Source organism: Ceratina calcarata, unplaced genomic scaffold (genome assembly GCF_001652005.2).
Source record: "Ceratina calcarata isolate Rehan_Ccalc_2016 unplaced genomic scaffold, ASM165200v1 scaffold569.2, whole genome shotgun sequence".
In the NCBI taxonomy this organism is placed as follows: Eukaryota; Metazoa; Arthropoda; class Insecta; order Hymenoptera; family Apidae; genus Ceratina; species Ceratina calcarata.
The window spans coordinates 247,278-259,899 of NW_017176894.1; the positions used below are offsets into that span (position 1 = coordinate 247,278).

The following is a 12,622-nucleotide window of genomic DNA, read 5'->3' on the forward strand; positions in this document are numbered from 1 at the left end:
AAAAATTTTTACATGGAAATTGTAGATCTCGTCGTCCTCTACAAGAAAGGTCATATGCAATTTTTCCGTATGTCCAACGGTTTGGTAGTTATTGGCCAAAAACGAAAATTTGGAAGAAATTGAAGGGGTACCCCTTGGAAAAATCTCGGAAAAATCGAAAATTTTTTTTTGTTGTTTATTATTAGCAATTTCCTTTCGACGTCTGATTTCTTTTTAAAAAATGCGTTTCTAAAGTGCATAAACTTTTGGGATTGACTGTATAGCCAATACATACGATTATCGTCTGTTTACGACCGACGCCGACGTACGTTTTGAATTTTGCAAAACATCGATTTCGATAATACTTTGCATTATTCTTACCTAAATTCTTGATTCAGTAATCAATTTACAAAACGATCTCGAATTCGTCTGCGTCAATTGTTATTCTTTTATAACTAATTAAAAGACAGAGAAAACTGAACAGGTGGAAAGAGATAACAGAAGATGGAAATACATAGATGATTCACTTGTGGAGCAGAAAAATCATAGGCGAACGAACAGTAGGATGCTCGCGGTGCGAGCGTAAAGTAAAAGGAGGCCAGGCTCGCGTTCACGACTCTGAACCGTGAAAATACGTGAATGTATAAGTATGTACTTGCTAAGTGCGCAGTACGACTTGTTCGACCTGCGTCACGAGCGTACAGACAGATCACGTGGCTCTCCATTGACTACTTTTCAAACCTCGCGGAAAGCCAGTGCAAATGTATAACGAATTGAAGAGCAACAGGTTGAGAATCGTGTAAGTGGAGATCATAAAATAGTGTTTCATAGTCTCTTAACAAACTGTTGGAAACTCCGAACATACATATTGTACTATACACGGTAATGAATCTTATCTTGTGAATGTCAGGTGCAACGTCACTTGCTGATGCACTATTGACTATCGCGTCGCCTTTTCAATAATTAGTTTCTACGTGTGTCAAGGAAACGGAAAGAAACTATCTTATGGCCGTAACTGCATTCGCTCTCGTTCAGCCATAAGAAAAGAACAGTTCATGATTTTCTAATAGTGTAATCACCTCTTTGATCAATAGCTATAAATTTGAGGGCCTTCGCTCCACCGCAATCAAGATATTTCCATTACGGAAGGATCGCAAATGGGAAGCTCACGCGATATCGATCCTGCGGTATCCGTTTCACGGAAGGACAGCGCCCCGATCTAAGAAGCAACGAGCTTGTCCGCCCCTTCCGATTTATGGTTGTATCTGGGTCAAGAATAATTGAACAGGCGCCACGTAAACACGCGTATCAAGTGGTTTTCTATTTTTTCTTTCGGGTTGATTACCGCACGCGGCCCGACTAAATTTAACACGAATCCGTCCACCTCAACTTGTCTCTTACCCGATCAACTTTGCCTCTTCGACGATGCTACCTGCTATCGTTCTCCGATTTTCTATTTATCGATTTAACGCTATCGAAGTGGTTCCGAACATTTTCTTTTAATTAAATCGCAAATCTGTCGATTTACGCCCTCCGAGTCGGGATTGAAAGGGAACATTGTGAGCCGCCTCTGCGTTCGTGAGCAAAACGCCTTCTCGTGGAAAACAAACTCTCGAGGCCGAGCACGATCTCTGATGGTGACGCAACGCGCTTTTTTTGCAAGGAATACTGCGAACAGGCCGACAAAGTGATTCTATGCATCAGAATCCGCGATTCGATCCACCGTCGTTCTCCACAGTCCTTTTCTGCGAGCGATCGGATCGGCGTTTAAAAAACGATGATTAACGTCGAAGAGTCAAGCGGATAATCTCGTAATTGCGGTTTTTCCGCGGTTCTCCTTTTGACATTGACCGATGGATTCACCTAAGCTGACCTAATTCCCTCTGTCATCGCTGCTTATAGCACGCGGCGCTTAGTCGCGTGCAAACTTCATTATTTCATCGCTACCCGTGTTTGCTCTAGTCATTTCTCTTTACGATCTCACTGACGTTTCCCTCAAGCGATGTTTGTTGACAGTTTGACTCTCGATCTTTACCGGAGAGAGTTACGAAACGAGCTGGTCGGTCGGCTGTCCAAGTTTCATTGAATCACTGACTCTAAGTAAGTCAAGATCATTTGCATACTTGAACGTGCACTTGTTAAATTTCGGTGTCTATAATAAAATCTTGAGCCTCGCAATTTCTTGTTTTACCACAAATCCTAATTTTTATCAAAACGATTTAATCATTTGATATTTTCACAATATTGACTCCATGTTTCTTATAAAGATATCTCTCACTGAGACTATTTTGAGATCAAAGAAAATCTTTAATAAATGCGACTGAATATCTATACATCTCGAAGAGACATCGACGAAATGTCGAACAAAAGCATAGATCGTGTACTATGTCGTTTAATAGTCGAATAAGTCACGGATTCGTGCGTTTCCGAGGTGAAGTAGAAGTGGAGCGGAGAGCCGAGTCAATGTCAACCGCGACTGGTTCTTCACAAGCACGGGACGACGCGTTTCCTTTTTGCACGAGGTGAACCAGAGAAATCGCGGGAACGAGATGCGTCTCCTTATGGAGGCCGATAGACCTCGGGCGGTTCGCCCTCGCCGTGACCGTCACGGCCGATCGTGTCCACCGATCTCCTTTTCCTGCTCCTCGCATCTCCTTTTTTGAAGCTCGTCTACAATTTAATTTCCCAAGGTCAGACTCCGAATTCTTATGCAAAGTAAAACATTTCAAAGAATAGGATTTAGATAGAAATGTCATTTATCGTTTAGAAGCATTGCAATGTGCAACGTTTATATTTTGCATATTGATTACAATTTACATATAAATGCTTAGAATAGAACCTTTCATAAAACGAGTTTTATTGACATTACGTCAGAGGAACTAAAAGTTTTCAGTACGTTTGACTTAGGTTCGGGTTAGACTGTTGCTTTACGAGGAATTATAAAAGACAGCTAAAAATATCATTCATTTGTTTGTCCATGGTTTTTAAGACGAGACAGTGATATCTATGCCGGATACGACAGCCTCGAGAAATAATAAACGCGAAAAGAAAGGTCAGCAATGGGTAGACCCGACGAAGAAGCGAAAATAGACGCTGGCCACCTATGCCAATGACCCATATTCCCTCTATTCTCGGCTTGCCGCGAATTAAATTTCGCCATTTTTAATGCCGCATCGACCATCGTCCTCGGTTCTCTCCAATTTCGTACTTTTCCACCTCGAACGTTTTCTAAATACGAAGTCCTCCAATAATAATCATATGTAATAACTGATTTTTTAATTTCGTTAAGAGATATTTTATATGAATTTTCTTCTTCATAGAATTCGATGAATTTATAATTTCTTATATTTGAACGAAATTTTATTTGGTCTCTCAAGGTTTTCTGATAGTATCAGTAAACATCATGCTGTTTAACAATCAAATGACAATTCTTATTGGCTCACTGTATGTAAATAGCCGTATTTGATGGCACACGTTTCGTCATCGACATTTGCATAGTTAGAAATCGTTAAGTCGTTACTTAGTCGATCTGAAATAAAAATGAGCTAAGAAATGTTGTAACGAGTCGTCAGCCTCGACGTAACGATTACATCACGTGGGCGTGCGAATATTATGGGCGTCGAGGGATTCGAGGAAAGGAAAATGAACCGTTCCGTGACATTTAGCTCCGTATAAGCAATCTGATCGATGAACCTGAGCCGTTTCGTCATAATCTACTGAATTCGGCTCGTGACTCAATGGTGAGTCATTCGAGCGCTCAAAGTAAAACAAAAATTTGTTCAATTTCCACCCTCCGAATATAGACCATCCGCCTTCACTTGAAATGTTTCCATACGATTAGAACATCGTCGATTCTACGCGCGCGTTGTCGCGGCATTTAACGCGGAATGCTAAACAGTGGCCGTGAGAAAAAAAAACACGACACGCTGATTCGACAAGAATGAGGAATCGGTTGTCCATCAGCTTTATAAATACGCGAACACCACTTGGATTCTAATTCTAATCGTGATCTAAATTCTATCGGACTACCTGCTCGACACACACGCGCGCGAATCTAATCGGCAGAACGATCACAGAGCTGTTCGCCGTTACGTTTCAGGAACACAGTTCGCATTTATCATTTCCCTGTTTTTCCAGGATGCAGCTCGCGTCGTGTTGCAGATGTTACTCGCTGAAAGCGGGGACCCTGTTCACCGGAATATTGGGCATTGTAAGTAGAACACAACTACCCCTAACAAAAGTCCTTATACTACATTGGTAAAAAAATTCTTTACTCAACAAATGAAAACGCTATAACAATTGTTTCATACATTTTATTACATCGAAGCTTTAAATGTTCCTATTTACTATTATTTGATTACATATGACGTATAATTAAAATGGAACGTTCCTTAATTGCAAATCTGTTTGTGCATCAGATTCTGTCCATCATCTCGTTGGTCTTGATCTTCACGTTGAACGTCGAATGGAAAACGATACTGATCGACGTGCTGGACCAGAGCATAGTCAAGATCATTTTCGCTGTCAACCTCTGCATGACGATTCTGATCTCGACGTTGCTCATAATAGGAGCCCTCAAGGTAGGATCCACTCGAAAGGCGTTCATCGGTTTTAATCGATGAATCATAAACCGTGCCAGCCGTTACTTGCATTTTAATAATGCTTGTGATAAATACGCGGATTGAGGATAGTGTGATCTTGCAGAGGAACACGTTTATGATGCTACCATGGGTAGTTCTGGGGTTGATCCTGGCGATCGGCTTGCTAGTAAGCGTTCTCTATACGTCCATCATGTTCTTCGTGAATCATGAGGTGATCAATGGAATCTTGTGGCTCATCATTGGTCTCGTTGCAGTCGGTAAGTCGCATAGTTAATCTTATATTATATTATATTAGATTCTCTTTGGATCAATTAGTATTTCTATTAAGCACACTGCAAGCAAGATTTTTTTTTTAAACGAGAAGTTGTTTGTTTTTTGCAAGAGTTATTTTATTAATATTTAACCATAATTAATGCCCATTGTTTAATATTTTTCAGTGGTCTACACGTACTTATGGCTGGTGGTATACAGTTACTTCCAGCAGTTAAGGTACGATAAAATGAACAGCAGAATCGGGCCGTACGGAAGGCCGTACAATTATCGACGACCTTGAGACGACTAGGTGATTTCATGACGAAAAATTAAGATCTTATGATGTCCTCTTCACAAAGGAATTAGGGTATCAAAACCCTTTGTATCAAAGGAATCGAAATTTCGGTCGCGTGAAATTACGATCTAATTGCTTCGAGAGTTCAATTCAAATCCAGCTAACGTGATTGCACCAAAGTCTGAGGCGTCGCCTTCTGCCGCGATCTTACGAGCATAGGCATACTACTGGAGGGAGCTTTCTTAAAAACGACGGGATAGAAATATTTAGCTGTATATTATCTCCCCCTCGTAGAACGGTATTGGCTACAATTCCCTTCCCTTACTTCTTTGTGACAAGCAATTTAAAGAAGTCCCATGCTACGAGACAAAGACAGCATGCGAACAAATTATATCTGTCTCTTTTTACTTTCCACACGTATGGAAGCTTCCTCTACTAGTTCATGCTCTAAGGCGGCGATTGTTTATAAAGTTAATTAATAATTAGAATTTATTTATGACACCGAGAAACTTCCCCGAATGATAAGTGAGATCTTTGTTAAAGAACGATTGTATCATTGAGGAGAGAGAATCATGCAACATTATTGTATAAACCAAGATTTAATTTCAAGAAGTTTTACTGATTTAATATCATTCGGAGATGATTGTAAAACGAGAAACACTTAAACCTCGGGAAAAATGCGTTTTTCGAGAAACGAATACTGCCGTTCCGCTAAGACGCAATATCAAAAAAGAAAAAAGGTGAGACTGAATCCCCACTGGGGAATGATTATAAATATTATACATATTCAACGGATAACGAGAATGTGGCATATTTAGGTATATGCAAAAATGATAGGCGTTGTCACACTGCGAAAACCAGTCTCTCCTACGCAAGGTTAACGACTGATTTTATTTATTTCCCTCTCCCCTCCATTTATCTCCCTCAAACTCCTCCACTCCACCTTTACTCTTTCTACCGTGCACATATCTTTGTAACCATTGTTATAAACAATAAATTAATTTCTGTTTGTAATTCCTTCTTACTTTGTTCGATCCTATTCGAGTTCTCCTTTGAACGTATAATTTATGCCGTGGACGTTTGTTCGCCAGCGTTCTCCAGATTCTCACGGATAAATAAAGAAAGCGAGGCGGCGGCGAGACCAGTAGCGTGATTGTCGCAACCGAAGTCCGTTTGGCTCGAGGCTCTCCGCGACACGCGTGTTCCGTTCTTTGAAAACTTGTTCCTGGAAAGATGAACTTTTGCCATCACAGAATTTATTCACAAAGAGAAAAAGAACGGAGCAATCGTATTACCCGAAGGAGCTGTAGCAGCCGCTAGGATGAGACCAGTCCAATACCAATCGTTCATAGTGCGCGTCCGTGAATTCCAAGAAACCTTCCATGCCGCATAGGACAACTTGCAAGAAAACGAACAATTTTTAACAAAAAATAGGAGTGTCGGAACACCGCGTTTTTTTCTTACCTTGTTCCATCATTAAATCTGCTGTCTGATAAGGAAATCCGGCAGACTCGATTTCCGTCAAATCTTGAAGGATAGCGGAACAGTACGAGAGTATCAGTTCTGTTGTTGGAAAACCCAGATCGCACTCCATCTGAAATGAAACAAATTCAAATTGAACGAAGGTATATTAATTTATTAATTAAAAATACTAGAATTATTTAGGACTTTAGAAAATTATTAGAAATTATATTAGAAAATTAGAAGTATGATGTACCACGCTAGCAACTTGGACAATGAACAATCGATGAGTGAGAGGATATCCCCGGCTGAATTCGCTATCTGTTAATATCTTAAAACAGAAATCAGGAATTCTATAGTTCGAATTCAATCGACTCCGAATAATTTCGGTGAGGCAGCGATCGTTCTCTTTCTCTTTGGGTGTTCCTTGCATCACCAATTCGCGTACGTCCCAACACGTCGATTTGCGATTCATTTTGCCTTTTTCTAAAGCGCCACGTCGCCATAATATAGGTTTCATCCACAAAACCGGATGATTCAACGTTTTCTGCACTGCAATCGAACAGCTTCGTTTTTCTATTTAAAAAGAGAAAAATTGAATCACCTTTTAATTTGTATCTGCTTACGTAGTTGGCTATCCTCATCCTCGGGAATAACTTTGCGCATCAGATTTCGCCGTGTCATGACACAAAGTTTGAAAATCGTCACAAGCATATTGTGATGTTTATCTTCCAGGTAACGCACATTCTCGTGTAAGAGAGCAGCGGCTGTATTAGCTATTCGCAAAGTAAAATACGACTTTATTTTATTTTAAATTTTTAGAGTTTTTCATTTTTGGAGTATACTCGATGTACCTTCGGCGATGGTTACAGAAAATGTTGCGTCGACGTTCATCTGATGAGGTCTTTGATGAATATAATTTATCACTTTATAAAGGGCAATTAATTTTTCCTCTGCAATCAGCACAGTTTTAAATCGCAATATAAAACCCATTTTTTAATCGTTATAGAATTTAGCCAAGTAATTTAAATTATAGAAATCTATTGAATTAAATAAAATACCGAAGGCTATCTCTTTTTCACTCTCACCAAAGTTTTGAGGAACGAGTTTTCCGCGACTCCATGGCGAAAAGCTATAGAGAAGCAGGAGCGTCCAAGTACCGAGGCATCTCGAAAGCGTTTTCATGCTCCTCTCGATCCTGAAGGAACTGATCCTCGATTTCCCGAGGACTTTATAGCGACGACCCCACCATTCACCCCCACACGTGCGTTTCAATCAAAGTTGAACCGCTTGAAAAGCTCTTCGTCACGTAAAACGGGAATGCGGCCACTTTTCTTCATAAGTCGAATCCTGACAGCGAAGTGGTCGCAGACCACCAGTGGGTGTTTGATTAACATCCGAGAGAAGCAATTGTAGAAAAGTAACGTTTATTCTGGTGTGAAATAAGGAAAACAGATAGGGCGTGGAATAAATCTTGATTAAATCGACGAAGGTGCACATTTCTGTTTTATTGATAAAAGTAATGCGGTACAGAATGACAATTTTTTAATCAATCTTTTCTGGAATGAGAAAACGATCCGGTGAAAAGAAATTTAAAAGCAGTCGGGGTGAAACGGGTTCATGTAATCCCCGGAAACGCAACCGATCACACCATCCCTGACTTTCACGCATTTTCCTGCCCTCTTCCTGGTCTGAAAGTTGACGTAACGATGTACTTTATAATTTGAAATTAATCTAATATTCGGAACTTACTATTTGGTATTCGATCTGACAAAATCTGCCGTCGCTTTCGTCCGAGTCAGCTTGTAACGATTTAATCTAGATTTCGGTGAAAATACAACATTTAATAAATCGCACGCGATGAAGATTGTAGATTTGACAAATGAATTAAATCTTTCACCATAGTGGGATAACCATGCGTCACAATTATGGGCCTTTGAACGCTAGTTATTAATTCGGTGGATCCTACGGTTTTCGACGTGAAAACCGAGATCGTAATCAGAAAGATAAAGTAGATCGAATTCGATGCCCTTAATATAAAATAGTAAATATATTATTATATTAAATTGCTTTTATATTTCGATGAAAAACTGATTAATAACTTGGATAACTTACATACTAAACGTTATACACCTTGACAACGTTGAACTACTCGTTAGATAAGATGAATCGTTAAGGAGTAACGTAACACTGTCATTGTCCTAGCTACACAAGTATCTTTTATATTCGTCGAGAAGCCAACAAATATCTTTCCAATTACGAAAGAGTTTCGTACCTAAAGTGATTCACGATTGTCTTCGAAGTGTATGTAACACTAGCATACGAATTACAACACTTCGTTAATTGTATTCTGTTGAACGCCTATTATGTTTGCAAATTCAAATGGTTTTTACTAATAAAGAGAGAGAGGATATTTATAAAAATAATGGTTTATTTAGTTCATTTGCTCAGCAATATCGAATACAACTACATATTTGTATTTGATAAAACAATGATTATTGCGTCGGATGTTTACGACTTATACGTACACATGTAAATCGTATCTTTAACATTCAATATTTAAAGTGCTGGATGGTTCAGATTTACAGCAAACAATCGTTACAACAATTTTTATATGATGATTCATATTTAATTACATTATATTTAACTTACGTCTACGTATGTAATCCTGGACGGACGATGTGAAAATGTGTTAGCTAATAAAAAAATCAATCTCCTATGGAATTATACGCAAGTGATGTATTTAATACACGCTCATACATAGAATATTATTCCGTGCTTTCATAAATCCTGAATGACGTAGTCCAATTCATCAAACGAAACGTAATATACTGAAGGGAAAATCAAAGTAATAGTTCAGCCTTCTTTAATCATTTATATCTTCTAAATCTGTACATATACTCTTAACTTTTTAATATATACACATATTCACGTAATTTACATGAATTTCTTCCAATTAATAAATAATCATAAAGAATTTAATGACTGTATTCTCTACCTTCTTTAATCCACATTTCAGAAGATAATCATTTAACAGTCTAAGCTATAACTTAATATAAAGCTAAGACTCGGATGTTTCAATGTTACAGAATCGAATAAATATACGACATGAAAGTAAAAAGTACGAAAAAAGTAAAATTAAGCAGTTATCGACCATTGGTATTCACTCAAGAGCTTAGCTATTCGTTTGAAACGTGTTTTACCTTCTTTGTAACATGATATACAAATTGAGAATAGTATTGAATACTAATTAATAAATCTTTTATGTAACTTCAACGCACTCTCAGCCTAAAACAATTATTACAATAGAACTGAATAAAGATATGAACAATGCTTCTTTATCCTTGAAGTTCTTATTATGTATGCAGCGAGAAGCAGCTTTTGCATTTTCTATGCAGCAATTTAAAACTTTCATCAGTTTCATCATATAATGTACGAATAATTCAGATGTAAATCTAAACTGTTAATCACGCATGATTATGCTGTTCAGGATTGTTTTCAAATTCAATTTCCAATTGAAGTCTATAGTCCATGGCGACAAACACGATGACCAGGAGCATCGGTAGACGAAACCGTGATTGCCAGCCAAGTTTGAGCATAAACATTAGCGCTCGATGAAAAGTTCCACCGCTTCCTAAGAAGAATGCCATTGTTTTCATGATCCCATGTATCGATCCGAAAGCTGTTCCTGTTCTTCTTCGATGATTCCCTTCCAAATGGAGGAGATAAACTATAATCTCCGAACGGCTGATTCCATATTCTGATTTAACCTGTGAAAAATCATGCAAGATAACGTTTACTTACAGTTGTATAGTAATATTCGCAAATTGTCAAACATTTGTTCTCAAGTAACTTGGTACGTGTAAAAAGAATTTAAAGAAAATTTCTTACCTATTAATATGCAATCTAGCTTTCAAAGTCATGAACGCAGTTTGCATATCGTAGTTTAAAAATAGCACACAATAATAAATTACATGCTATTCTTCCCTCGATAAACGTCGTCTCGCCGAGGTTAGAACTTCTGCTAACGGCTGTGTTCACGAAACAGGGCACGGAGTTATTCATCAATTATCAAACCACTGTATAATTGCAACGAAATTTTATCCGGTAACAGATTTACTAAATTCTTTATCGTATTTTGATTACTCTATCTTACGAAGCACTTCTCAGCTCTTGCAACGTTTTACTTTCACGTATCGACCAGTATTGACGTATCGATTACGTGTTCGACGATTCGATACGTCAAACTTTCAAATTCAAAAGTGTAGGCGCACCAAGTAAGCGATAATTATTTTCCATTACTACATGATTACAATTTCCAAGTAATAAAAACAAATTATAAAATAGTCAAATGTGTCTTCTAAAACACTGCTTAGATTTAACAGAGAATTGTTGCGGAGTATTAATCGCGTCCGTTTGTCTATACATCTAACTAAAATAAGAAAAATTTATTCGATCACAGTATTAACAACATTATAGTATTAACAACATATAGTCATAAAAGTACCAAATAATTTGAATAAGTATCGCAGTTTTATCTTGCCGTCTAGAGCATAGAACGAGATCAGCAGCGTTATCGGTGCACATAGTCAAAGATCATAAGTGGGGCAAGGCAAAAGGAAAAGCATAGTTAACAAGCATCATTTCACAGTAGTTGTTACACATCCTTCGCTATGAACATCAACTTCGTAGGGAAACGTATTCTCGTAACAGGTGCCGGACAAGGTATGTTAAATAATAATAATATATGCGCTTCATCCTCGATTTAATTACACACATATTTCTAATTTAAATTAAAAACTGTATCTGTATCACCGACAAAATACTATTAAAAGAGTGACAGTGAATGGGACCCAGTAGTGTTCAAAATTAATATAGTGGCTGATCGCTCTTTTCGGTGGAGTTAAAAATGAACAGATTACAATTACGTAAACGAGATAAGTAACAATTACGATGAATCTGTCAATTAAATGAAACAGATTAGACTCACTAAGAGAGGAAAAGAATTCCATCATCATTTTAAATAAATGAACAAGCGAACGTTTGAATTATATCATCCTCCAACGCTATACCAGAGATGAAGAGATACTCTTCATCTCTGGCTATACATATAGTATACATTCAAACAAGGCCTATTCAATTCAATCGTGGAGAAAATTGCCCGACTTAATAGATCACATGTTGCACCGTAGGCATCGGCAAGGAGATGGCTCTCCGTCTCTCAAGTTACGGGGGTCAAGTGATAGCGCTCTCCAGAACGAAAGAGAACTTGGAGAAACTACGCGCAGAGGATCCTAAGATTCAGACCGTATGCGTCGATCTCTGCGACTGGGATGCTACTAAAAAAGCCGTCGAGCAGGTGTTACCTATCGACCTCCTGGTGAACAATGCTGCCGTCGCGTGTCTCAATCCTTTCTTCGACGCGACGCCGGAAGACTTCGACCTGACCTTCACCGTAAACGTGAAATCGATGCTGAACGTCAGTCAGGTGGTCGCAAAGAATATGATTGAGAGAAAAATTGCTGGCAGCATCGTGAATCTCTCCTCGCAGGCCAGCCAGGCTGCTTTGAAGGACCACACTGTTTACTGTGCCTCCAAAGGAGCAGTGGACATGTTGTCCAAGTAAGAAGCCGATTAAGGATGTATTGGCTATACAGTCAATCCCAAAAGTTTATGCACTTTAGAAACGCATTTTTTAAAAAGAAATCAGACGTCGGAAGGAAATTGCTAATAATAAACAACAACAAAAAATTTTCGATTTTTCCGAGATTTTTCCAAGGGGTACCCCTTCAAATTTTGCAAAAATTTCGTTTTTCCTCAATAACTCCTAAACTGTTGGTCGTACGGGAAAATTGCATATAACCTTTCTTGTAGAGGATGACGAGATCTACAATTTCCATGTAACAAGTTTTCCCTATCGTCAATAGTTCACGAGTAATTTGCAAAAAACTGTTTTTTTGTTTTTCGTCAATAACTCGTTAACTATCGATGCTAGCGAAAACTTTTTATACAGAAATTGTAGATCTCGTCGTCC

The 12,622-nt window shown here is 38.4% G+C and overlaps 4 protein-coding genes across 7 annotated transcripts in view; 2 read left to right on the forward strand and 2 right to left on the reverse strand.

Moving 5' to 3' along the window:
- Nucleotides 1–6,141, forward strand: part of LOC108629523 (uncharacterized) — a 9,350-nt gene extending 3,209 nt beyond the window's left edge. Inside the window, exons 1-5 of one of the 3 annotated variants that reach the window (XM_018032267.2) lie at nucleotides 374–778; nucleotides 4,117–4,189; nucleotides 4,398–4,559; nucleotides 4,684–4,837; nucleotides 5,018–6,141. In XM_018032267.2, the coding sequence (XP_017887756.1) occupies nucleotides 741–778; nucleotides 4,117–4,189; nucleotides 4,398–4,559; nucleotides 4,684–4,837; nucleotides 5,018–5,133 (543 nt within the window). In that variant the 5' untranslated portion in view covers nucleotides 374–740 and the 3' untranslated portion in view covers nucleotides 5,134–6,141. Of the gene's footprint in view, nucleotides 1–373; nucleotides 779–821; nucleotides 2,080–4,116; nucleotides 4,190–4,397; nucleotides 4,560–4,683; nucleotides 4,838–5,017 lie in introns of those variants that run through there. The other 2 variants (XM_026817308.1, XM_018032268.2) reach the window with 2 other exon arrangements.
- Nucleotides 6,142–6,170: 29 nt separating this feature from the next.
- On the reverse strand, nucleotides 6,171–7,988 carry LOC108629392 (uncharacterized). Its single transcript, XM_018032038.2, has 7 exons — nucleotides 7,677–7,988; nucleotides 7,443–7,541; nucleotides 7,215–7,364; nucleotides 6,845–7,140; nucleotides 6,592–6,721; nucleotides 6,423–6,525; nucleotides 6,171–6,352 (listed from the first exon to the last, which is right to left on the reverse strand). Exons 1-7 carry the CDS (start codon nucleotides 7,771–7,773, stop codon nucleotides 6,193–6,195), a joined length of 1,035 nt encoding a protein of 344 aa, XP_017887527.1. The 5' UTR covers nucleotides 7,774–7,988; the 3' UTR covers nucleotides 6,171–6,192.
- An 89-nt stretch (nucleotides 7,989–8,077) lies between these two features.
- On the reverse strand, nucleotides 8,078–10,581 carry LOC108629421 (uncharacterized). The gene is made up of 5 exons (XM_018032069.2): nucleotides 10,480–10,581; nucleotides 8,704–10,358; nucleotides 8,489–8,618; nucleotides 8,341–8,406; nucleotides 8,078–8,279 (listed from the first exon to the last, which is right to left on the reverse strand). Coding segments are annotated over exons 2-5 (297 nt in total). The 5' UTR covers nucleotides 8,706–10,358; nucleotides 10,480–10,581; the 3' UTR covers nucleotides 8,078–8,180.
- Nucleotide 10,582: 1 nt separating this feature from the next.
- The window catches only part of LOC108629443 (L-xylulose reductase), a 3,421-nt gene continuing 1,381 nt past the window's right edge, over nucleotides 10,583–12,622 (forward strand). Inside the window, exons 1-3 of one of the 2 annotated variants that reach the window (XM_018032108.2) lie at nucleotides 10,583–10,695; nucleotides 11,139–11,313; nucleotides 11,781–12,210. In XM_018032108.2, the coding sequence (XP_017887597.1) occupies nucleotides 11,262–11,313; nucleotides 11,781–12,210 (482 nt within the window). In that variant the 5' untranslated portion in view covers nucleotides 10,583–10,695; nucleotides 11,139–11,261. Of the gene's footprint in view, nucleotides 10,696–11,138; nucleotides 11,314–11,780; nucleotides 12,211–12,622 lie in introns of those variants that run through there. The other variant, XM_018032109.2, reaches the window with a different exon arrangement.

What these genes read in the sequence shown, in the direction of transcription:
- LOC108629392 (XM_018032038.2), bottom strand. Translation starts at nt 7,773, where the DNA reads ATGAAAACGCTTTCGAGATGCCTCGGTACTTGGACGCTCCTGCTTCTC. An exon ending in GGATGAGGATAGCCAACTAC is followed by an intron (nt 7,141 to 7,214) that starts GTAAGCAGATAC and finishes GTTCGATTGCAG; the next exon opens with TGCAGAAAACGTTGAATCAT. An exon ending in GGCTGCTACAGCTCCTTCGG is followed by an intron (nt 6,353 to 6,422) that starts GTAATACGATTG and finishes TCATCTTTCCAG; the next exon opens with GAACAAGTTTTCAAAGAACG.
- LOC108629421 (XM_018032069.2), bottom strand. An exon ending in CGCATGGTTATCCCACTATG is followed by an intron (nt 8,407 to 8,488) that starts GTGAAAGATTTA and finishes ACCGAAATCTAG; the next exon opens with ATTAAATCGTTACAAGCTGA. An exon ending in GTCAGATCGAATACCAAATA is followed by an intron (nt 8,280 to 8,340) that starts GTAAGTTCCGAA and finishes GTCAACTTTCAG; the next exon opens with ACCAGGAAGAGGGCAGGAAA.